The following is a 25,763-nucleotide window of genomic DNA, read 5'->3' as shown; positions in this document are numbered from 1 at the left end:
GGGTAAAATATAAAACAGGAGGAAAGTTTATATTCACCTAATCCCCTGGTGTACACAGTCACTCTGCACCTTGTCTTCTGAGATCAGGACCAGTCTTAGACCACTTTTATGAAATGCACGCTTGATGCGCACTTCAGCCTCTAGTCTGCTGTCCGCCGAACGCCTTTTGACTACAATCTAACGCAGCTGAATGGCAGCATTTGTAACCCTTTGCATGTCAGCTTTTGACACAGGCTGTGATTATCCAATAAAAAACCACAGCATTTCACATCTGAGTATAACTGCGACCATGTTTAGATGTGACTCCATGCAATGGACGCCTCTCCGCTGCTCTGGCAGAGCACTTACAAGCCTCTAGCCAGCACACAGGAGCAGCTGACAGTTGATATACATCTTCTGCCTCCCATGTGAAAGCAGCCTTAATTTCTTTGCGGTTCTGGCAGTCTTACACTGTAATCTGATGCTGCCACGATATACTGCTGGGGCGCTCCCATTTCTGGCTATAAACTTTTGGGGAAGATAGAAAGAAGTGGCTGTGTTAATCTGCCTCAGATAATGGATCAGAAGCAGCTTCAGAAGGGCAGTTAGCAGAGAAGGTGGTTTCTGACCTAATGCTAGGTACACATCATTCAATTTTGAAGCTATTGTTTCCACATCTGATCAGCTTCCGATCAATAACAAGACTGATTGTGTAGCAGTGATCAGAAAATTAATCCCGTTATCGATTAGGATCTGATCAGACAGGTCGAAAATACCATATGACCATAAGACGCACCTAGATTTAGAACACAAAAGTCATGGGAAAAATATAAGACTTGTTGCATCTATGGTGCAGAGGCATCTTGTGGAGCGCCCACCCCAATCAGTCTTAGTAATTCGGTTATTCTTCCCTCCCTCAGTAATTCCCTTCTCCCAGTTAAAGTTATGCCCTAATTGAAGCAAAAACAGGAAGTTTGTGTTGGAATATAACTGCAACATAGGAGTACCCCATTGCAGTGCAGCACTCCAATGGCCTGCACCTAGGACTACCACCTATGGAAATCCATCGCAAGACCAAAAAGCTGGCAAGGACAGCACATCAAAACATTTATTTAAAAGATCTAAAACATTTTTAATGCATAGTATTCTCGTAGAGAGACGCGATATGACGGGAGACACGATATGAGAATACTATAGGTTCTGCCGGATTGCCAAGGAGTTTATGATATGTGCATTTACCTCATCCATTGTGAGTGCATTAAAATGTTTTATATCTTTTAAATATATACAGTATTACACTATGTAGCGTTTGTTTTGAGTTTAAGGGTGATACATGCAAGTTGGATACGGGCATTTTTTTTCCCACAAGCACATTTTGCTGGTCAATGAAAAGGGATCAGCCATTCAATCTGGTGAGCGTATAACAGTATTGTTACAGTGACGGTGGTGGGTACACTGCATTTGACACCTATCACACGTGTGGGGTTTTAGTGTTTGACACTTCCCTGATCCTCTGAAGCTGGAATACGCTATGTCCTTTATTCTGTTTTGAGTTTTAGATACTGATGTATTCAGACGACTATATGATGTCACTTGCAAGCGGTTTATGCTGATCTGTTATGCAAATTAGCAAACTGATCTGGTGAGAGTACCTGATGGATTACCTAATTTATTGAGACCTCTGAAAGACTATGAGAGACTATTATTATTTTGCCATATGTGTTGAGCGCCTGCACAGACTTTCTACTGTACCTTTAGGGTGGTCATTCCCCTCCCACTGTGTGGCGACCCACATAGATCTCTATTTGACTTTTTTTTCCTCGCGAACTCACATTTTATGTTTTTTTCAGTATTACGTTTTTTCTGTATTGTGGAGTTATTTGGTGGACAGTCCACACTGATTGAGGAGGGCTCATAGCCACTTTGTATTACATCCCTGGATACAGATCTTGCTAACAGCCTCTGCGTTATGCTCTTACATGAGCTGCCCAGCTTCCTGTCTCCTTCCGACCGGCATTATAGCAGCGGGCAACCAATTAAATCTTGTTACATTACTCACAGCCTCTCCGCTATCCGCAGGCTCCTCCACAGGCTCTAAATTACTGCGGGGATTACTGGGGGAGGGTGGGAGAGACAGCAGCGTTAGCCAAATATGTAGCATTCGTACTATAAGACGCACTCACTTTTCACCCCCAAATTTGGGGGAGAAAAGGTGCGTCTTATAGTCTGAAAAATAAGGTAATTATTTAGACACATCCATCTGCTGGGAAATTGAATGGTGTGTGCCTAGCAAGAGGAGGAGCTGCAGAGAGTAAAGCCCCATCTACACGATACGATTCTTTGTACGATTCGATTACGATTCTATTTACGATCCGATTAAATCCGACATGGCCGATCGGAATTCGAGTCGTTTGAATTCGATTTGCCATTTTAAAACAATGGCAAATCGAATTGAATCGAATCCCGATCGGAAATGTCGGATTTAATCGGATCGTAAATAGAATCGTAATCGAATCGTACAAAGAATCGTATCGTGTAGATGGGGCTTAAAGGTACAGCAGGGGATTAGCCAAGTAAAAAAAAAAAAAAAACGTAGTTTTTTTTCCCAAGCAAGTCCGAACCTGAGTGACAATTTAAAGTCCATAATACACAACTAAAATATTCTTTACTTTTAAGTGTACAAGGATAGAATATGCTTCAAGAAACTGTTTTTCTTTATGACCTGTAATAGAAAGCTGTGAGCATCAGCTATAAATACCATAAGAAAAAGGTCACAGTCTGAAGGCTCAACAGGAGAAAAGGTCACTTGAAATACGAGCAGCAGCTTCAGCTGTCCAGAGTACTGAAAATTCATACCCATCTGGACTATTTTCCTGTGTTAGGTCCTTGCCAGGGTCACTTCTCTGGAATCAGCAATCTTTTTTTTTTTTTATTAAAGTCATACTCCAGCCAAGACTTTAAAGAGAAACTCCGACCAAGAATTGAACTTTATCCCAATCAGTAGCTGATACCCACTTTTACATGAGAAAAATAATGATTTTCACAAACAGACCATCAGGGGGCGCTGTATGACTGATTTTGTGCTGAAACCCCTCCCACAAGAGGCTCTGGTACCGTACGGTACTCTGGGCAAACTGCCACAATGTAACAATGACACACACAGGAAATGGCTGTTTACAGCTGTCTGTTAAAGCCAGACCAGCTACATAATCTGCCCACAGTAACAATGTCACCATGTAAAACATGTCAGAATGTGAATCTGGGAGAGGAAAGATTTTACAATGAGCAAACACTGACTAAATCATGTATACATAATTATTGTAAAAATGAAGCACTTTTTTTATTACATTATTTTCACTGGAGTTCCTCTTTAAGGCTTGTTGGATGGGAAGAGGTAAAACTGCTATCAGTTTGTTGCTGTGGTCTACACCTCTCTTGTTAGGCTGTATCCACACTATAAGCGCTTTTTTGAGCGCTTGTGATTGCGGAGTGCTTGCTGAGCGCTTTTTCCCATTCACTTTCATTAAAATCACGGTAAAAAAAAAAAAAAAAAAAAAAAAAAAAAAAAATTACATAAAATACACAAAATACAGAAAAAGATTTTACATGATTTTTACCATGCTTTTAATGAAAGTGAATGGGAAAGAGCGCTCAGCAATCACAAGCGCTCACAAAAGCGCTTATAGTGTGGATCCAGCCTTAAGGAGATTTTTCTCACTTCCATTTATCTCTGAGGGCTGGAACCCACAAGAGCGGTTTTGTGAGCATTTCTGGAGCGATTCAAAATGCTAGCATTTTGCCAAAACCGCTCAGCTAATGTTAATGGATGGGGCAACTTCCACTGGAGCGATTGCGCTTCCTGAAATCGCAAACACAGGACATGCAGCATTTTGGGAGCGTTAGAGCTTCAATGTAAAGTATATAAATGCTGGCTTAATCGCTCATCAAAACCTGCAAGGAGCGATTTTGCTAGCAGTTTAAAGTTACTGCACACTGTAACAAAATTAAAATTAATTGAAAGGACCAATCAGTCTTTAACCACTTGCCGACCGCACACTCATAACGTGCGTCGGCAAAGTGGCAGCTGCAGGACCAGCGACGCAGTACTGCGTCGCCAGCTGCAGCCTAATTAATCAGGAAGCAGCCGCTCGTACGAGCGGCTGCTTCCTGTCAAATCACGGCGGGGGGCTCCGTGAATAGCCTGCGGGCCGCCGATGGCGGCTCGCAGGCTAGATGTAAACACAAGCGGAAATAATCCGCTTTGTTTACATTTGTACGGCGCTGCTGCGCAGCAGCGCCGTAAGGCAGATCGGCGATCCCCGGCCAATCAGCGGCCGGGGATCGCCGCCATGTGACAGGAGACAGCCTGTCACTGGCTGCACAGGACGGATAGCGTCCTGTGCAGCCCGGCTTACCAAAGGGGGCCAGGTAGGAGAGGGAGGGGGAGCATTTCGCCGCGGAGGGGGGCTTTGAGGTGCCCCCCCCGCCAGCCACTCGCAGGCAGCAGAGATCAGACCCCCCCAGCACATCATCCCCATAGGGGGGAAAAAAGGGGGGCAATCTGATCTCCCTGCCTGCACCCTGATCTGTGCTGGGGGCTGCAGAGCCCACCCAGCACAGATCAATCAAACTAGCGCTGGTCCTTAAGGGGGGGTAAAGGGTGGGTCCTCAAGTGGTTAAAACGCTAATCGCTACACAACCGCAAATTGATACACTTTTTAAAAACGCTCCCTAAAATGCTCATGAAATCACTTACAAACTGCTCATACAAAACGCTAGCTATTGCGATTAGTGATTGCGTTTTGCAGTGGGTTCCAGGCCTAAAGAGAGTCTGAAGCCTTAAAAAAAATTACCTCTTTATTTCAGAATACTCTTCAGCCTTAAAGAAAACCTGTACTGAAAATAAAAGTCAAAATAAGCATACACAAGTCATACTTACCTTCCATGTAGTCTACTCCTCAGTGTCTTTCTCCTGTCCTGCGTCCTATTTGTTCACTATGATCAAGGGAATTTTCCGTCCTCCATTTTAAAAATAGCCATTACCCATAACAGCTTTCTGGTCAGCACACAGTTAAACTGTAACATCGCCCACTTGAGCCATAGGGAAACATGGACATTACCTGGTACATCTGTTTTCCTCTCAGCTATAACTGACAGCAACTGATATTTTACTGACAGCAACTGATATATTTCAGATCTGACAAAATATTGTCAGAACTAGATGGGATTATTGTCAGAAGAAAATGGTGAGCTTCTGAGAGGAACTGATGGCAAGGTAACTCTGTAATGTTCATTTGAAGTTACCTCATGTGTTTATTTTAAATATTTTTACTCAGTACAGGTTCTCTTTAAGAGCAAAGATTCGCTGCATCATTGCGGCAGTACGAGGTCTTTATCCTACCCCCCCCCCAAATCCCTGTGGCAAAATCCTCTGGTACTTCCTGGAGGAGGCATTGTGCTGTAGGTCTGCCTCCAGTCCATTCAATCACCGCCGATCACCCCCTCTCCCCGCCCCTCTCAATCTTCTTCCACAGAGAGGGGCGGGGAGAGGCGGTGATTGAATGCACTGGAGGCAGAGCTGCATCGCAAAGCTCTGCCTTCCCTGGGCAGCAAATCTGCGACTTTGAAATTCGTAGCCCCGGGATTTGGGGGGGGGGAATAAAGACCTCGTACTGCCGCGGGGATGCGGCGAATAATCTTTGCTTAAGGCTTCAGATTCTCTTTAAGCAATGCAAATGTGATAGGAAAGGAATTACATTCCTGCAACAGGAACACAGACAACCATACAAACTCCACTGATTCTGATCCTTCCATGCTTTTGAAAAAAAGGAAAGTTTTTGTTTTCTTTGTTAAATAGGTGACCCTGTAAGTGCCACAGAAATTACCAAAATTCTCCTCAGTGTAGACATAAGCAGCATCAAAGCCAGACACAGTCTAACTATTACCTGCTCTATCCAATGCCTCCCAAAAAGTTGTGTCTGTGTTTAGCTTTACAGTTTGAAAAACATCTAGTTATACATTTACCTCCCAGACTTCTGATCCAATTGCCACAGTATACAGCTTTGTCATTCCCCTCCTACCTGCCAGATTTGGTAAGCACGATGATGGCTCCACTACAGCATTTGAAAGATGCCTCAACGGCTCCAACAGCAGTCGCCTCTGTTGGGTCTCTGGTCAGTGGGGACACGCGTCGAAGCTCTTCAAACAGTTGCCGGTGGAAAATGGCTGCTTCCGCCTCACGTGCGATCTAGCGGTAATGGGATAGGATGTGCCGCAAATGCCCAATGCAGGGAAATGGGAACAAATATGCAAGGAGGAAAAAGGATGGGATGGGAAACATTCACATCAAACTGCATTATCTTGTCTTACAAGTGCCTACCTCACCTGAAACCACTCAAGCAACATTCACACTTGCAACCTGCCTGATTTGTGGAACAGCACGAGAAGCCGCAGCATGTTAGAAGCTACGGGGATAATGGAGCGCACAGAGTCCTACCTGCCGGACTCTGTCAGAACTATGATCGCCCTTGCTAAGCACTTAAAAGATGCCTCCACTGCGCCTACAGCCATCGCTTCCGCAGGTTGCCTGGAGCTAGCCGTGACACGGAAAAGTTCCTCGAAGACCAGGCGGTAGAAAACAGCAGCCTCGGCCTCCACAGCAATCTGTGAGCCGGAGGAGAAGAGGAAAGGAACCGGGGAAAGGAACAGAAGGAGGAGGAGAGAGAGGGGCATATAACAAAGAAAAAAAAATAAAGCAGAGTGATTCTCTGCGCCAGTTTCAGAAATCAAACAGTGTGAAAGATTAAGAAGCACTAAGGTTAAAAAGAAGAGAGAAGATAGGACAGTATGAAAGACAAAAGGAAGACAAGGATGATAGCCAATCATTATTAATCATCAGGCTGCTGTAAAAAACACAACACAGTAACAACCAAGGTTGTTACACACTGTTGTTGCTTGATTTCTAGTGCAAGGTGTCCCAGAGTATGATGTCTATGACTTTTCTTAATTATAAAACATTTTCAATAAAACAGCAGATTTTACGGCAGCCTGAGGATTTTGGACAACAATTCAACCCATAAAGCCATTTGTACAGATGTGAAGCTGTTCGCTTTACCATCAGAACAGACCATCAAACTATATACCCCAAATAAATGAATGAGCTGTTTAGATGTGTTGGTCTGCTACAGAAATGTTCCACATGTTACAAAAAGGCCTCAGAGTATATAAAGGCGACAGCTGGCCTTCTACAGAAGTCACATGATAAATAACCACTAGTGTGTAATTCAAACTAATGTTGAAGTAACTGTGTGTTTAAAAACATGTATCTGACCAACTGACAGAATTATACAGATATTTTTGTAGTTAAAAAAAATAATCTAGTTTTTCCAACATGCATTGTATGCATAGCAATCAAGGGGGGGGGGGGGGGGACTTGCTTTTTAGGTGTTTACCGGAGGTTAAAAGGTCCCTGCATCTTTCCCCTCTTATAGCAAAGAAGCTTGTAACCTCCATAAAGTGCAAAATGCACCCTTCATAGTCGGAGGAATTGCTATTACGGGAGGGATAGGCCAATTTATGAAGGAGCCATTCATTGCCCCTTTTCTACTTAGTATTTCACAAGGAAAACTTCACTTATTTATAAGTGGTTTCTTTTGTGAAATACACATTGTAGCACTGTAGAGATGGTTATAACAGCTAATTTTACAAAAGAGGACTTTGCCAGCCTATTTATCAACAGGGATGTTAATTCTGAAAGGATGGAAAACTTTATAGAGCATGGAAAAGGTCCAATCAAATGCAGCAGCTTCTACCATGATAGCATGATTGGGACTGAACTAGGAGGAGTCTGCACTCAGTGTGACCTAATGCAATCTAATCCAATATCTATTAGAAACCAGGAGAGACTGCAGGAAAAAAAATGGTGCTTGGTTCTCTTTAACTAATCATCAGCTCATAGGTTTGATCTGCCAAAGGCACTTTAATTTTCTGTTAAGATTTGTATGTCTTGTTAATTTTTCACTGGATGCTTCTAGGGAGATTCCCTCACTTTCTGCCCTGAAGCACAAGCATGAGCTATGTAACTGCCACTGGAATCCATTGTTTACTATTAATCCGAAGAATCACCAATTCCTACCTCTATTTCCTAATGTGAGTTTTTACATGATCTTCGTAACATTAATGGTATTCAGTGGCTATCAAACTAACACTTGGCTGCTGGCTTACAAATCATGGACAAGCAAGTGGTAGGAACACCTTGCAAGAATTAAAAGCTCACGTATCTAGCCCCAGACTAGGTGTCAGTATGAGTTAAACAGACAACACAATCATTAACTTAAAGGGAACCTTAACTCAAAAAAAAAAGAAAAAAAAAACAAAAAAAAACACAACAACATGAGTTTCACTTACCTAGGGCATCTACCAGCCCCCTGCAGCCAGTCACTCATGGCTCCTCCGGTCCCCTGCTGCCAGCTAGTTTAATTTTTGCCGACCGCCATGCGTACCTTTTTACGCATTCCCGCTGGTGCAGGAAGCTATTGCGGACATTAACAAGTACATTTTTATGCGTTACAGATGCAACGCGTACATTTTTATGCATTGCACCTGTAACGCGTAAAAATGTATGGGTTAATGTCAGTGATAGCTTCTTGCACAAGCGGGAATGCGTAAAAAGCTACACATGGCGGCCGGCCGACTCAGAGTCGGCAAAAAGGAAACTAGCTTGCAGCGGGGGACCAGAGGAGCCATGAGTGACTGCGAGGGCACAGGATGGCTGCAGGGGGCTGGTAGATGCCCCAGGTAAGTGAAACTCATGTTTTTTTTTTTTTTTAGAGTTAAGGTTCCTTTTAAAGAGGCACTATAGCAAAAACTGTAACATTTAAAAAGCATATTTACACCTACATATATCATATATATTTATCTTAGCGTAACTGCACCATAGATGTTTTACTTCCCATGCAACTGTCACTTACAGAAGGCATTCTGCACTACCAGCTCTGGACCACTCTACCACCGTGTTTTGGACTAGTCCATCTTGTGGGGGATTCTCAGAATTTATTTTATTTTCAAAAGCAGTCCTTGAATGGCAGTGTCACAGTTCACCTACCAGAATATTACGCACGAGTGGGCAGCCTGACTGGCATCTTTATATAGATCCTTGCCAGGGAGTGCTTTTGGGAATCCCTCATGAGAAAATGAAAAAAAAAAATCTAAAACCTGACAGCTGAAAGTAACAGCTACATAGGAAGTAAGTATTGTGGGGCTGGCTAATGTATATAAATGTAAATATTTTAAAAATGTACAATTTGTCACCATAGTGCCACTTTCATTTTCCACAGCTTACCTAGGTCACTTACACAGGCAGACTGATGTATCATGAAATGACAGCCCAGGCTTCAGATAACACCATGCAGGACACTGCCTCTTCTCTACCCCAGCAAAAAAGGTCGGGCAGCATAGCATAGAAGTGGGGAAAAGGTGTGGGGAGAAGAGAGCGCAGAACCATACCTGGCTTTGCAATTACTGCGAGTGCATGTGTAGTCCCATCTGCAAAGAATTCTGCATGTGCACACAGTGTGGATCATGTAGGCTGTGGTCAGATAAACCCAGACTTATAATTTACGACAGTTCACCTGAAAAACTCAGACTCAAAATAACCAGCACTTATCCTGAGCCAAGCTGGAAAACACCAGAATCAGAACAGTTTTTCAGTATATTTGTTTAATAAAATATATTAAGGACTACCAAATAAATGTTAAACTGAACAGAAAATGAATGACTTCAACTGAATGGCTGAAGCTGGTATACAAAAAAACACCAGTAATGTTTACATTTATACATATGCTTAATTGCAAGCTTGGTGTAAAATTTTTAATTTTTTAATTATTACTACTACTACACACAGCAAGGATTGTAAATATCTAAGTGATTAGGGACAAATCTATAAATAGGTCAGGTATTCCTTGTTCAGTGTTACCCACTTAGTAGTACAGGTGTCTGAACTTTCAGGAGAAAAAAAAAAAAAAAAGTATCATTGGGTGAACGTGCATGATTGTGCGTAATAGGAAACAAGAGCAGTTATGTGTATGCACGCTGGTGCATGAATAATGTAACGGCTGTCTCTGTCAGCACTATCCCACACCAGTTAACAAAACAAGACCTGAGGACTGTCCAAGTGCCAGGCACACTGAGAATTCCCTATCAAGTATGGAAATTAGCATGCCCATCCCAATCCAAGCCAGCCCTCAAAGATGGCAGAAGTGTAAACTGGTGTATCTGATGGCGACTCAGCATGAAGTTACAAGCCTTCAGTGAAGTGCAGGAAAAGAATGGAGAGGTAGAGAGGAAAGAGATGCGGATTAAGGTCTGAATCTGGCCAGCGCTCATTAAGGGGTCTTATTGCATGTCTAAGCCTTACAGCAAGCAAGAGCACAGCGCAGGGCAGCCCAAGCCACGCCAACCACAGCTAAGACATTGCAGCAAACTCCACACATTTGTAGGTTATGCATTAACTAAAATTTAAAATCACACACACCACAAATACACTCAAACTATAATGTTATATAAAACATATTGTTTTAATTGCCTAACCAAGTATAAAGCAATACATACATTTATAACTGTATATATAAATATAATACATTTGCATACTCTAGCTGAACTAAATGTAATGTTGTAAAGCTGACTATCTGGAATGTGGTGATGTACCATCAATACACAGTGTGATGTGTGGCACAGTGTAACAGTGGATTCCTGTTGTGCTAGAATACTCACAGCATGCTGCATGCGTACTGCCTCCAGAGGATAGTCTCCCTTGGCGGTCTCTCCAGACAGCATGATGCAGTCAGCCCCATCCAGTACTGCATTGGCAACATCGCTACCTTCAGCACGGGTTGGGCGTGGCTTTTTGATCATGCTCTCCAACATCTGCAAGGACATAAAATTGAATTGTTTCTGTAAGTTTTATTTTCATACAAACTGTACCAATCTGAAGTGAAACCAGAATAAGTTGGCTACCTGTGTTGCACATATCACAGGTTTTCCAGCACGGTTACAACGTCCAATCATCATCTTCTGAGCCAAGAAGACTTTTTCAGCTGGAATCTCAATACCAAGGTCTCCACGAGCTACCATAATACCATCACTGGCTTCTAGGATTTCATCAAATCTAGAAATAGAAGTGTAGAACTTTGTAAAATACTGAGCCCACTTGATTAATATTATAGAATAATATTTAAGAAAATCTAATAAAGACAGCCTTAAAAAGCAACCGTACTGAAAAAAAACAATAAACAGCTTATTTTATAAACTAATAAAATATTCCAGTTTCAAAAACAGATGCTAGAAGGACCTCTAGCGCACGTCCACCACCACCCACGACTGCAGGTCTTGATGTCAAGTGCATCTCTGCCGATTGTTTGTTTGCTAGTTGAAATATACCTGGTCTCCCAGGATGCTCCGGAAGGAGAACTCTGCTTAGGTAAACAGCCTAGGCTGTGACATCACTGTGAGTGCCGGGCTACATACGGAGATTATATATAGGATTTTGCAATATATAGATATAGGAAGTGTTTCTGATGCTGAAATTAGGATATTTAAAAAGTGAAAGTAAGTACCCTGAATAAATTATTCCATTCTACTATATGTCACTACAGTGCACGAATGAGAATGTATTTGGCACCAATGATATTTAATATTGGATTCAATAACAAGCAATGAATAAAAAGTGATCACTACTCCTTTCTGATAGTGTTACAGAACACTGGAAATTGAAGTTTCAGGTGGAGTTGGCCCCAAAAAGGCTCTTTCACTATAATGTTGAAACCCAAAGTATGTGACATTTTATCCATTTATATAACACCAACCTGCGTACTCCTTCATGGTTTTCAATTTTGCTGATAATTTTGATGTTCTTTCCTTTTTCCCCGAGAACCTGTCTAACAGCTTCCACATCAGCTGCTTTGCGAATGAATGATGCAAACACCATGTCCACTCCCTGTTCTACTCCAAACTGAAGGTCCTGAATGTCTTTGGTTGAGACAGCAGGGAGATCTACAGCAGCTCCAGGAAGGTTTACTCCCTTCTTGCTGCCCAGGGATCCACCATTTTCTACCTCAGTAATAACGTAGTTTGCACCTATATAAAAAAAAGGTAATCCATGTGTTAGTATTGTATAGGATTATTACAGTAACATGGTGCAATACCACCAAACTCAGTTCTCCAGTATTTTCAATGAAAGCTTAGTTGGGTTAGGAGGCTGATAAGATAACTGCATATGATAAAGGAGAATGAAAGAGTCAGGAAGTGGCTTATTAACATATATAGACACAGCTGTATCTAGTCCGCAGGTAAAGCTACTGAGTAAAATGTTATAGCCTCTCCAATAATATCAATATAGAGTTGCTTTGCCTACTCAACTGAACAGTGCAGTCTGGAAAGAGCAGTACTGAATAAGTAAACTAAGTGCCTAATCATGTGATCACTAGGTTCCTGATATCTGTCGGTACAAGTGGGTGATGTCGGCACTGGTCCAAGCCCCCTCCCATAGAGCCTTATCAATCGATGCCACGCAATGATGACAGCATGAAAGTTCGAAACATGCTGTATGCATGTTGGATTGATGTGGCTCGCTATGCACCAGCTGTTTTGGATGTATTCCTAGATTTCAGGCGCATACAGAGTTGATTTGCACATTCAGAAGTAATGCATCATGGGAAAGCCCAGTTGCTCGATTAAAACTGAAATATTGCAAATACCTTCTGTTTTAAAGTGTACCAGAGACGAGAAGAGTCTCTGGTACATTACTTACTTGGGACTGCCATAAGCCCCATTAGGGCTGCACATCCCTTGCAGCCTTCCCTGGGTGACTCCTGTCACCCACAAGTGTCCCCGAAAGCCTGGCCAAGTCGCGCATGCGCGGCCCGGCCACACGTGTCCCCTCCCCCCCACGCAAGAGCAGATTGCGCCCAGGGACGGGAGTGCGCCGGGCCGCACATGCGCAATGGAACGCGACTCGGCCAGGCTTTTGGGGACAATTGCGGGTGACAGGAGTCACCCAGGGAGACGGCGAGGGATGAGCAGCCCTAATGGGGCTTAAGGAAGCCCCAGGTAAGTATGGAACCTGAGACGCTTCTCGTCTCTGGTACACTTTAAAATATTTAGAAGGGAGGGGAGGGTGACTATCTAGAACTGAACTTTATAAGAAAAACTTGGCATTCAATCAAAAAATAAAAGTAAAAATAGAACCACTTTGGCTGGACATGCAGAGACTATCTGACCAACCTTGGGTCAAACACACTGCTTGCTAGCACACAGGGAAAATATGTTCAGCTGAGTTATCCTGTTGTATGTGCTAAGGCTGCTGATATAAAGAAGCATAGGTGTGACCTCAGCAATGAATCATTTTTTGTAAATGGTCAGCAGGCTGGATAGTGGTAAGGGAACACCAGAATCTGCAGAAATCCACTAGTGTATATTATTATCATCAAGTTAAAGTAGATCAGCACTGTGATAATATAATTAAAGGACATCCGCGGTGAAAATAAACTGATGAGAAAAATAACTATTCTCATTCTCCTAAAAATGACTATTAGATATCCCACAGTTTCATTTTATATTTCAATCTAGTTTTTAAGTTTTTACTGTTTCATTGTCTCTGCTCAATGATACCTTAACTGAAGTATGTCAGAGTTCAAATGTATATGAATTATTGACCCTTTTTATCTCTTTCCTGCTCTCAGAATCCATTTACATACAGGAAAGTGGTTTATGTCTGTAATTACGTATCAGTGAAGGTTATGTTATAGTCTGACCCGAGCAGAAACTGTCACTTGCATACATGATTAACTTTTTCAGACAGAGAAAGAAAAAAAAGGAGCACAGCTTAGTTATTTGTGTGCTTGGCACTGTACATATACATGTCTATCTCATCATGTCACTTGTCACCTCAGTTGTCCTTTAAGAGTGGTTGAACAAAGTAAAATATCTTGCCAGATAGAAGCAATAGGTGTGTATACACTCTGTATACTTTGCCTTTTAAGCTGGAGTTCTGCTTTAAATATGCATATCCACTAATCTAATATAAATAAAAATATATTTTCACTTTCTGGAGGGTAGGCAGCAATGCATTTAAAATACGAAACATCTTTATCATCTAAGTCGTAAAATACATTTAATAATCTTTAAGGCCTCTTTCACAGTGGGACGTTGTGTTTGATGCAACGTTAAAGTTGTACAATGTGCCCCTAACGCAGCGCATGTAGGTTATGAAATTGGACGTTATTTTGCACTGCGTTATGTGTCTCTTCGTGCGCCGTTTTCGCCGCATACTGATGGAATAAAAACGGCGCATTCGTTTCATTTAAAAAAAAAAAAAAAATTACTGAGCATGTGCAACACACAACGCAGCAAATGTATTGCTAAAAGCACAGCATGCAGCACTTTCTAAATATTACTACACGTTACACACAACGCAACATGTGCACTGTGAATGTCGCACAGACTTTGTATTGCTGTGCGTTAGTCTGCGTTATAATTTTTTAATTTTAAGATTATATACTAACCGACTTCCTTAACCAGCAGGGAAATGAGTCCATCATCTACATAGATCTTGCTGCCAGGCTCTACCACCTTGGGAAGATTCTTGTAGTCCAGCCACAGTACAGTATCATCACACTTCTCTTGGTAAGCATCATCCAGGGTCACTTTGAGGGTTGCACCTTTCTTCAGTTCTACCTCGGCTGTGCCACTCTATAAGACACACAGATGATACATGAACATACTGTACATAAAAAATTTTTTTTTATAATATAGTTCTACTGTTCAGAAAATCTACTGCTTCTCTGTAAATGACTGATTAATGAATGAGCATATCAACTTTAAGGGAAAAGTTGCTCAGGAAAGATGAAAAATTAGAATCACATCAGCAGAAGATCAGCTAATGGAGGGCTCCTGTTCATACTGTATAATGCATGTCAACGAATTAAATGGATTACCTTTAAGTTTCTGTCAGAAATCCGCAATGCACCAACTCCCTATACCATATTTAGTGAGCGTTTAACTTTAAAGTGAAAGTAGACTGTGTTTTGTATAATTCCTAGAGTTCCCATGGATGAAACAAAGTAACGGCACCACTACTGCGGTGTTCCTATATTAATGTGTTGCAGCTGCATTACAAATTTGCATGTAGTTTGCGCATGTGCCAGAGGAGGACGTTGCCTTCTCACAAACCTAACAGATCAGCCTCTGTCTCTGGCCAGATCTCAGTCAGAACTGCATTTCCCATTACATGATGCCACAGATTTGAACTTTTGTGGTAGCAGCAATAAGGATGGAGGGGAGTCACCCAGGAATAAAACCTATACAAATTCAGGAACATATATTGTTGGGGAAAGTGTTATCTCTACAAAAAACAAACTTATGTCATGTACTTAAAGCAATGCTAGGTCCACTTTGATATAAACAGTGTAACCCTGAACTACTGAACTCAGGACATTAACAAAAACAAAACCAAAACCCCTGCATGTGTCTTAAACTGTGCAAACTCCCAAGTACCCATTCATACGGTCAGTGGTGCCAAGTGTTGCACAACATTCAGCACCACAGCTGGCCCAATTAAATAAAAGTGGCCTGATTAAAAGGAAGTGAATGGTACCACCCATTTCTATCCTCAAAATGTGACGACACTTTTTTTTGTACACCACTGCACCACATGCATTTTGAATGGCACTGCATTAAATGAAAGGGCAGCCCGGGTAATGTCAATGAAGAGGTGGTGCATAGCCTCTAGTCAGGAAAGACCCAAAGAGTTCACTGTGATGAATACAGTTACACATACAGCAACATTCAATGCCATTGTAGAGCAGTCGTGTGAAAAAGCATTATTACCAGTTAGCTCATAGTCCATTAATAGCTCCACACATCTAGATTTTACCCCTGTGCAACTAGAATGTTTAGTACTTACGCCTTTTATAAGCCCTGTGCGGATTTCTGGTCCCTTGGTGTCCAAGGCAATAGCCACGGGTCTGTAGTGGATGGGGCTAGAAGCGAAGCTCTCTGTGGCCTCACGGACATTTTTGATGGTGCCAGCATGGTACTACAGCATAAAATGGAGAACAGTTAAACAAAATAGATGTTTGCATCACACACACACAGTACAATTTCCTGTTTAGTGGCACCTAGTCAACATTAATCAGTACTAGAGATGAAAGTCAGGTGTCTAGACATAAGTGGAATAATTACACTGAGACTGCCAGCGACACAGCATAGACGAGTACACAAGTATCACTTATGCCAGCCAGAATGCTAGCCAAAGACATGCCAGTGCAGGAAAGAATGTGCTGGACAAAACATCAGAAAAAGGTCATTGCAGTGAATGTATAAACCACATCTATGCTTCCATCTGCACAGGATTTAAATCAAATCACATTTTTTTCAAATCTATTCTATGATGAATGAACGCACTGAAGTTATACTTAAATAGATATTTCACAAACAGACCAACAATATCAACTCTTATTTACTTCTCAGCATGGCATGACTGTAAATGCTGTATGGTAAAAGCATGTTCCCTTGTGTCTAGCCCATCACCCATGTACACTGTGGAATAGTTTCTCAGAGGAAGCAGTTGCTATTGCCTCATATGCCAGGTATATCGTATTCATTATGCAATATACATCATAGCAACAAAATGCAACAGAGACACTAATCTGGCAATATATCCATTGAAACAAGTTTTACCACATCACTATTCTCACAGCTAAAAAAAGGTTCCTCTCAGAGATGTTATTTCCTAGCAAGTGCCCCAGGGGGAGATTATCATTGTAGAAATATTAGAATGTAGGTGTCTACACTCCTTATGCATAATACACCTTTCCTAGTCCTTTAAAGTGTAACTGTAATGATAGAATACATACTTATGAATTATGCAGTTACATTGCATTGTCTGTTGTGCTTTTGGATAAGACCTTGCACAGCTTTCATTGTTTGCAAACTGCAGGCTGCACAAAAGCACTGTTTCTGTAATCCGGGAACTTTCCTAGTCTGCTATAGCTGCTCTGTTCCTGCCAATTACACCAAGAAGATACTTTAACCACTTCACCACTGAGGGGTTTTACCCCCTGAGCACCAGAGCATTTTTCACCTTTCAGCGCTCCTTCCATTCATTCGTCTATAACTTTATCATTACTTATCACAATGAAATGAACTATATCTTGTTTTTTCCGCCACCAATTAGGCTTTCTTTAGGTGGGACATTATGCCAAAAATTATTTTATTATAAATGTGTTTTAATGGGAAAATAGGAAAAATGTGGGAAAAAATTAATTATTTTTCAGTTTTCGGCCAGTATAGTTTTTAAATAATGCATGCTACTGTAATTAAAACCCATGAAATTTATTTGCCCTTTTGTCCCGGTTATAAAACCATTTAAATTATGTCCCTATCACAATGTTTGGCGCCAATATTTTATTTGGAAATAAAGGTGCATTTTTTTCAGTTTTGCGTCCATCCCTAATTACAAGCCCATAGTTTATAAAGTAACAGTGTTGTACCCTCCTGACATAAATATTTAAAAAGTTCAGTCCCTAAGGTAACTATTTATGTATTTTTTTTAATTGTAAATTTTTTAAATTTTTTTTCATTACAAAAAAAAAAAAAAAAAAAAAAAATGGGGAGTGTGGGAGGTAATGAGGTAATTTTTTGTGTATAACTAATTCATTTGTGTTTGAAAAATGTTTAGGGTGTAGTTTTACTATTTGGCCACAAGATGGCAACAGTAACTTTTTGTCTAATGCGACCTCCAAGCGTCCTTCCGGACGCTCGGAGGAAGTATAAGGAGGCTGGACACGTGAGGTTTTTTTCACAATGATCGCACTGCCCATCGGAGAGCAGCGGATCATTGCGGGGCTTAGATCAACGAACGGGAATGGATTTTCCCGTTTATTGATCACCGGGCGGCGGCGTGTTTACTAGCGGCGGGCGGCGTGTTTACGAGCGGGAGCGCGGGCAGCGGCGGGAGCGCGGAAAGTACGGATTTCTCTGTCCCTGGGGGTTAAAGGATGGAAAAAGGGACGGAGAAATTCGTACGGGCGGGGGTAGAGTGGTTAAATGCTCAGGATCACTGGCTAACTGGGTATCCATCTGCTTAATGCGCTACTTTGATGCTCCATCAGTCAAACTAACCATTCAGGGAGTGTTTTGAAAGGAAAATTTAAACCTTGAGAATCCCCCATGAGAGGATATACGTATGAGTTGCCATTTACCATATAATCTTGATTGTGCCACATCTACGGTATTTAATATAAGTGCCAACAGAAGGAAAATATCTTTGTTTTGGAAAGCGCTTAAGGAGAATCTGTACTCTAAAATTCTTACAATAAAAAGCATGCCATTCTATTCATTATGTTCTCCTGGGCCCCTCTGTGCTGTTTCTGACACTCCCTGTTGCAATCCTGGCTTGTAATTGCCAGTTTTAGGCAGTGTTCACAAACAAAAGACATAGCTGCTAACCAGCATGTGATAGGCTGTGGAGAGGTTGTGTATAGCTTCTGCCTATTAACAGCAGATAGCAAATTCCTGCCTTAACCCGACACAGCCGTCAGAGGAAAGAAGATCAGATTATTTAACAGAGATAACACAGCCACTGTGCAATTAGGAAAGGCTGCAGTAACACAGACCACATTAGAACAGGCACAGGAACTTATAGAAGAAATAAGGCTGAACATTTTGTTACAGTCTCTTTAATTAACCACTTAAGGACCGCCGTAGTTTTCAATTATCTGTGCTGGGTGGGCTCTTCAGCCCCCAGCACAGATCAGCAGGCAGGCAGGGTGATCAGACTTCCCCCCCCCCCCCCTTTTTCCCCACTAGGGGGATGTCCTGCTGGGGGGGGGGGGGTCTGATCGCCGCCGCTCACATGTGCCTAGTGGGGGGCTCCTTAAAGCCCCCCTCCACAGCGCTATCCTGCCCTCCCTCTCCTCTATGGGCGGTACAGGACGGCGATCCGTCCAGTACCGCCTCTGATAGGCTTCAGCCTATTAGATGCTGGCGATCCCCGGCCAATCAGAGGCTGGGGATCGCTGATCTCCTGCAACAGCAGCGCCGTGCGACGTAAACACCGGGGATTTCTACATCTCAAATGAGCGGCCGTTTGCATGGAAACACCACTGCGACCTGCCGACGCCTATCGGCGTTAGGCGGTCGTTAAGTGGTTAAGGAAATAGTTAAGCAACCAACTGACTGTATGGTGCGTTGCTGGCTTTAGAGGTTCAGAGCCATAAGAACAACACCTATTATAAGTGACAGCTACTCGGGGCCTGAGCCCACTAATGCAGTTGTGTCCGCTTTTCAGCAACACTTCAATGTTAGGGATCTTTTACACTAGATGTGATTCTGATGCGATTTTACATGCCATTCCGATTTTTGATGCTATGAAAAAAAAAAAAGTCCTGCACGCTGCGTTTTTCTTCTTGTGTTGCTAGCATCTAATGAAAATCTCAAATCAGAATTGGAAATCGGAATTGCGATTTTCAGTATAAAAGAAGCCTTACAGATGCTGAAAGGCGGACAGAAGCGGAAATATCTCTGTTAGTGGGCCTGAGCCCATTTTACTCTGGAACAAATTAACTTATTAAATGTTATATTTTGTCATAATGGTCCTTCAAGGCTGTATAGACAAGTGCACAGCTGAGATGCAGCAACCAAGGCTGTGCAACAGTTTTTTCAATTTGAAAAGTTGAATTGCAAAGGTAACTCATAATTTACACTTAAAGTGGACCCAAATTAAAAATACAAGATTTCAGAAATAAAATCCATTTTCTAAGTTATAATAACAAATAGCAGCCTTTTTTCAGCTGCATGATGACAAATATAAAATATTTTACATTTATTGGAGGAACCCCTCCCTTCCTTTCATATTGCCGGACACAATCCGGCAAACTGGTGGAGTAGGAGGTGTCCGGCAAAGGAGGAATTGCCAATGGCTGCCACCTGTATAACCCGTTATGTAAAGAGAAGAGTGAAAGGCATGCACTGAAATGCTTATAGGCTTGAAGGAGTGTTTATTTATCTTTGTATGTGTCAGGGTGGTGCAACTGAATATTTTGAATTTAAAAAATGTTTGGTTTGGGTCCGCTTTAACAAAATTACTCTTAGAATTTGCATTTCTGTATTTTGGGTTTAGCTGGGATTTGAACATTTCAAGTATATTTGGGAAGGTTTTAAAAAAAAGCAGGGTAGACCAGGACAGGCAAGTGGCTAGTGTACAGAAACAGGGCTCTTGAACAGCCTGCAGCATGTAAATAATGGAAGGTTGGAAGGTGGCATTTCTCCTGGCAGCCATGCCAAGTTATTTTTGCAGCAGAAACTATGGTTCCCCCCCAAATTGTTTTTTTTCCCCCTGTCCATATTATTTTGATTAACAGTAAGGGCAACTGGGAATGCTAGCCATGTAGCAGCAGAATATGCTATTTTTACAGCAAACAGCTGCAGAGAGCAGCTTGGATTTCCGCAGTGACCTTCTATTAGAGGAATGAATGGGAGGCACTCCTCACCTCATGTGATCCATGAGAAAAGTTCAGACGAGCAACATTCATCCCAGATTTTATCATCTCTTTCAGTATTTCCACGGCGCATGATGCTGGCCCTAGCAAAGGGAAAGAAAACAGTGAGGAAACGGTAGCCTTCATGGTTCAGGAGTGTTAGTTAATACTGCACTTATACATGGAAAAATCCAGTGATTATTTTATTTGTATTCATATATACAGACATTGTTAAAACTAGTTATAGTTTAATCCAATGATCAAGAAAAATAAAGATTCTCTTGCCATCTCATAAAAAGTTATAGTAAAGAACACCTTCACAAATGTACAAAATGTATGCAGCTTAGAACTGGGCCCGTCAAAACCTCCTACCGATTGTTATTGGCTTGATTACAAACTGCATAGAATCTGCATGGGAGCCAAATCTATTAGCATTGCACTAACCATCTCTATTGCTAAGAACTGGAAAAGAGCACCCATGAATACTGCTGTCAGTTTCCCTGCGGTTCCTTTAAGTCATGGGACACCAGGAGTAGATACAGTTTTTTCCCCTTCCATGTAAATTGCAGCTTTGCAAAGCAAGTCAGATGAACCCCTTTCAAGCACAGAACAGGTAAATAGGCATGTCAGTGTTTTGGAGGACACTGAAGAAATCTCAGGAAAAAACGTGACAGCCCTCTCTCCATCATACAAAAATAAATAAAATCAGCCTGCTGTAGTTTTTCACTCAATGGTCTCAATTCACGGAGCTTTATCAAACACTTTATCAAACGTTTGATAATTTACCTCATGGGTAAAAATCTAATTTTGAATTCACTAAGGTGTTATAGATTTATCGAATGTTTTATCGATTTAATGATCAATAAATCTATAACACCTTACTGAATTCAAAATTAGATTTTACCCATGAGGAAAATTATCAAACGTTTGATAAAGTGTTTGATAAAGCTCCGTGAATTGAGGCCACTGACTCAGTTCCACATCTGAAATGCATGATATGGAAATCAATAGTCTGCATGTCAAATGCGAATTACAGTGTTTTCATAGCGAAAACAAGCAAAAACAATGTGCGTTTTATATTTTGTCCCATCATAGATGCTTGTTCCTCATTGTCACAGTGGTGTCATGTTGCTAGTGAGAATAAAAACATGCATGCAAAAATTTGCATTGAAAATGCACATAAAAACCCATGCGTTTCTCAACTTTGCATACAAAATGCATGAACATGAACTAAAATTGTATGTTAAAGGACAACTAAAGCGAGAGGTATATGAAGGCTGCCATACTTATTTCCTTTTAAGCAATACCAGTTGCCTGGCTATCCTGTTGATCATCTGTCTCTAATACTTTTAGCCATAGACCCTCGACAAGCATGCAGATCAGGTGCTCTGACTGAAGTCAGACTGGATTAGCTGCATGCTTGTTTCTGGTGCGATTCAGCCACTACTGCAGCCAATAGACAAGCAGGGCTGCCAGGCAACTGGTATTGGTTAAAAGGAAACATCCATATCCCTTTCAGTTAAGGTTCCCTTTAATGTCAGATCTGACAGGATTGTCTGCATGCTTGTTTCTGGTGTTATTCAAACACTACTGCAGCCAAACAGACCAGCAGGACAGCCAGGCAACTGGTATTGTTTAGAAGGAATTAAATATGGCAACCTCCATATCCCTCTCACTTCAGTTGCCCTTTAAACCCCTCCTGCCAGTGGAAAAAGTCCCTAAGAAAAAAAAAAGAGGTCTGCCTGATAGTTTTCTGAAGCCCTTCCTAGTTTCTCAAATATTTTCCACTTAGGCATAATACCGACCTTCAATCTTGGTTACCTGAAATTAACATTTGCTTTGGACAGGCTTTGCTTATACAAATTCACTGCTCCGCTTTTTGCCGAGCAGCCCGATCTGGCTTTTGGGAGACTGGAATGGGGATGGATGAGTGAGCCAGAGTTGTGCCAATTACGGATAGTTTTTCAGCATACCTGACAGGAGGACCCTGTATGTACATTTAAGAGGCACCTGAAAGATCACAATCATTTTGAGCAACCAAATATTCTTTTCAGTGCTTTTTGAAAGGGTTTACAGCTATCCTCGAAGGCTGAGTGACTTGTAGTAAGTGATGGTAAACAACAACCAACCCTATTGCTGTTTTTTGCTGCAGATCTCCTCCACTTATCCTCCAGCCCTTCCCTCTGCATAAGGCAGAGCAGGCTGCTAGCCAGATCAGGAATGATCATTTTGGGCAACCAATATTGAAATTCTGTTCTGCGCAACCTGTCACCATTTACCATCTGGCATTCGTTGCCTGTAACTACAGGATCTACCTGCCACACTTTAAGTACATTGTCTCACTACCGAATTATTTGTACAGGTGGCTAATATCTGTCACACGTTGCCAAATCGGGCTTGACCTTATTGTACATAACAAAGTTAGTTAAAACCTCACCCTGAACAGCAGTTTGTTTAATTCAAGTAAACTGCTTTCAAGGATTTGCTAAATACATAATATGTATCATAGACACCAGTACAATCGATTTGACTGCAACCTGTGTTCACAATTGACAATTGGGTAAGTATTGCTGCAGGGGTCTTTTCTGATGCCCCCCAAGATAGTATGTGCATCTATATCATGGGGTGTAGCTATCCCACAGGAAACTCCCTGCCAATCAGCTATACCCGGTATGCAGTGTTGGACTAGTGTCTAATGAAACACCTGTCAGTGTTAAAAGGTGGCCTATTAATGTATGGCCAGACTAGAGATGTGACACATCTCATACATATTCCCCATAGGGGTCAGCGCTGCGTAATATGTTGGCGCTTTATAAATACAATAAATAAATAATAATAAATAAATAAAATGCCTTCATAGAAGGTACTGGGTTGGAATATTATCACCCTGAGGGTGTGTGAGCAGTGCAGATACAGATGCCCAGAAATGTGACTCAACAATTGTTTCACCTCATACATGAGGCGTCGTATACCGGGTATAGCTGATTGGCAGTGAGTTTCCTGTGGGATAGCTACACCACATGATATAGATGCACATACTATCTTGGGGGGCATCAGAAAAGACCCCTGCAGCAATACTTACCCAATTGTCAATTGTGAACACAGGTTGCAGTCAAATCGATTGTACTGGTGTCTATGATACATATTATGTATTTAGCAAATCCTTGAAAGCAGTTTACTTGAATTAAACAAACTGCTGTTCAGGGTGAGGTTTTAATTAACTTTATGTACAATAAGGTCAAGCCCGATTTGGCAACGTGTGACACACTTTAAGTACATACAGACACTAGATTTTCCCTATTACAGTATAAATTCTGATATTCTCCAGCTATAGCTAGAGGACAACAGCACCATAACACTGTTTTGCGGTACATCATGATGGATCGCAAAACAGCAATAATTCTGTGATCAGTAATGAACTGCCACGAGAACCTGCCTGTCACTGAAATGCATGCCCCTCACTGAGGCGTCCTGCCCATTTGTGGAATCTGTCTTTAATTGATATTTGCACGTCACTGACAACAGGCACGTCATTGCCAATATCAGCATGTCAATGTGTTGCTAGAAGTATAAATTACATATTACTCCCATCTGCCTAACATTTCTATTATTTCTGTATTACTAGAATCTATCTACTGTTCTTTTTTTGTTTTGTTGTCTACATCTTTTCCCTTGGGAAGAAGTTTGACACAGTGGTATAAGAAGCAATGATGCTTGCTTGTGGTCTAGTAATATGAGACACTTGCATGGGAACAGCAAGTGTCGCACATTGACAGAGATGCTACAGCATGTTGGGTCACTTTCACAAAGTTATGGTCATTAGAAGACAAAACCTGTTAAGCTCAAACCCATTTTTTTCCCCGTGCGCTGCATTTTTCTGCTGCTCTGCAACACACTACATGAATGACTATACCAAGTTTTAACCAGAGATGGGTGGTAAAAGTTGGAGCACCCATAATATGTGTAAAGTTCTCTGTTATATGTATGGCCGGTGCTGGGTTCATTTATTAATGTAGGGTTTAATCTGTTTGGCTAATCAGACAGACAGCAACCTCACCATTGGATCAGGAACCTGCATATCATCAAAACTCCCTGGAGCCGCCCATTTCTAACTCCCACTGCAGTCCATGATGAATGCGGCAGCCAGAATTATCCACTGCTCCCATCGCTCCACCACGGCAGATCCCCTCCTTCAATCCCTCCACTGGCTTCCTATCCAGTCCAGAATCAGATTCAAGATACTGTGTCTGACCTACAAATCTGTCCACAAAACCTGTCCAACCTACATTTCCGATCTTACTCAGAGGTACACACCTAGCCGCTCACTCCGCTCTTCCAATGAACTTCGCCTAACCGCCCCCCCCCCCGCATCACCCAGTCCCATGCACGCCTCCAGGACTTCTCAAGAGCTGCTACAAACACTATGAAACTCCCTACCTCCACCCATTAGGGCAGCCCCCTCCAACATCTTCAAGAAAGCCCTCAAAACTCACCTTTTCACTCTGGCCTACTACCCCTCACAAGTGCTCTAAATCCACAGCTGAACTCTGGTCACCTACGTTTCATGTCCTTACCTCTCCCTCTAGATTGTAAGCCTTTGGGCAGGGTCCTCCTCCTTTTGTGTCCTACCTGATTATGCACCTCCATTACTGTGAACCCATGCTATGCATCTGAACCTAACTTGCCTAATCTCCATGCTCCCCTCCAGTGACTAAGCATTACCTTGTACTCATACTGTGCTGCATGATCTGGTCTTTCTTGTATTCATGTATTGTCATTTTGCTGTATGTCACCCCTAAATATATTGTCTGTAACCTAAACTAATGTCCAGCGCTGCGTAATATGTTGGCGCTTTATAAATACAATAAATAAATAAACAAACTCCTATTCACACACTACCCAAAACTAAAATGTATTTTCCCAGAGCTTAGCTTCTGAAGGTGTAATTATATCCTATGTCTCATATAAAAAAAACAAAACAAAAAAAACACCACTGTAAAACTTCATCTTCAAGGTTGCTGGTCAGACTGGTTTTCCCCCATTGTCTGCTGAAAAGCTTGCATTTATTTACTATTACTATTTACACTCCATAGATTCTTCATAGAGGTCTAGTGTGAGTAAAGTCTGATGGTCATTATTCATAATACAATGTCCAGCTTGAGGCACGAGCTAATAATGGTCTCCATGACAAGTAAGCTGTGGATGCTTGCATAGCTTACAGCTACAGTAGTATAATTCTGAGAAACCAAG

At 41.8% G+C, this 25,763-nt stretch overlaps 1 protein-coding gene across 3 annotated transcripts in view; it reads right to left on the bottom strand.

The window, feature by feature from the left end:
- PKM (pyruvate kinase M1/2) overlaps positions 1-25,763 on the bottom strand; it is a 43,009-nt gene that overhangs the window by 5,727 nt on the left and 11,519 nt on the right. For 2 of the 3 annotated variants that reach the window (XM_068275758.1, XM_068275759.1), the window contains exons 3-9: positions 20,526-20,617; positions 15,938-16,069; positions 14,538-14,724; positions 11,841-12,111; positions 10,993-11,143; positions 10,750-10,902; positions 6,060-6,226 (exon numbers count right to left, since the gene is read on the bottom strand). In XM_068275758.1, coding sequence (XP_068131859.1) covers positions 6,060-6,226; positions 10,750-10,902; positions 10,993-11,143; positions 11,841-12,111; positions 14,538-14,724; positions 15,938-16,069; positions 20,526-20,617 — 1,153 coding nt within the window. Of the gene's footprint in view, positions 1-6,059; positions 6,227-6,475; positions 6,643-10,749; positions 10,903-10,992; positions 11,144-11,840; positions 12,112-14,537; positions 14,725-15,937; positions 16,070-20,525; positions 20,618-25,763 lie in introns of all 3 variants that reach the window. The other variant, XM_068275761.1, reaches the window with a different exon arrangement.

This window comes from Hyperolius riggenbachi, chromosome 3 (genome assembly GCF_040937935.1).
Source record: "Hyperolius riggenbachi isolate aHypRig1 chromosome 3, aHypRig1.pri, whole genome shotgun sequence".
Taxonomy (NCBI): domain Eukaryota; kingdom Metazoa; phylum Chordata; class Amphibia; order Anura; family Hyperoliidae; genus Hyperolius; species Hyperolius riggenbachi.
This window is presented reverse-complemented; position numbering and strand designations above follow the sequence as displayed.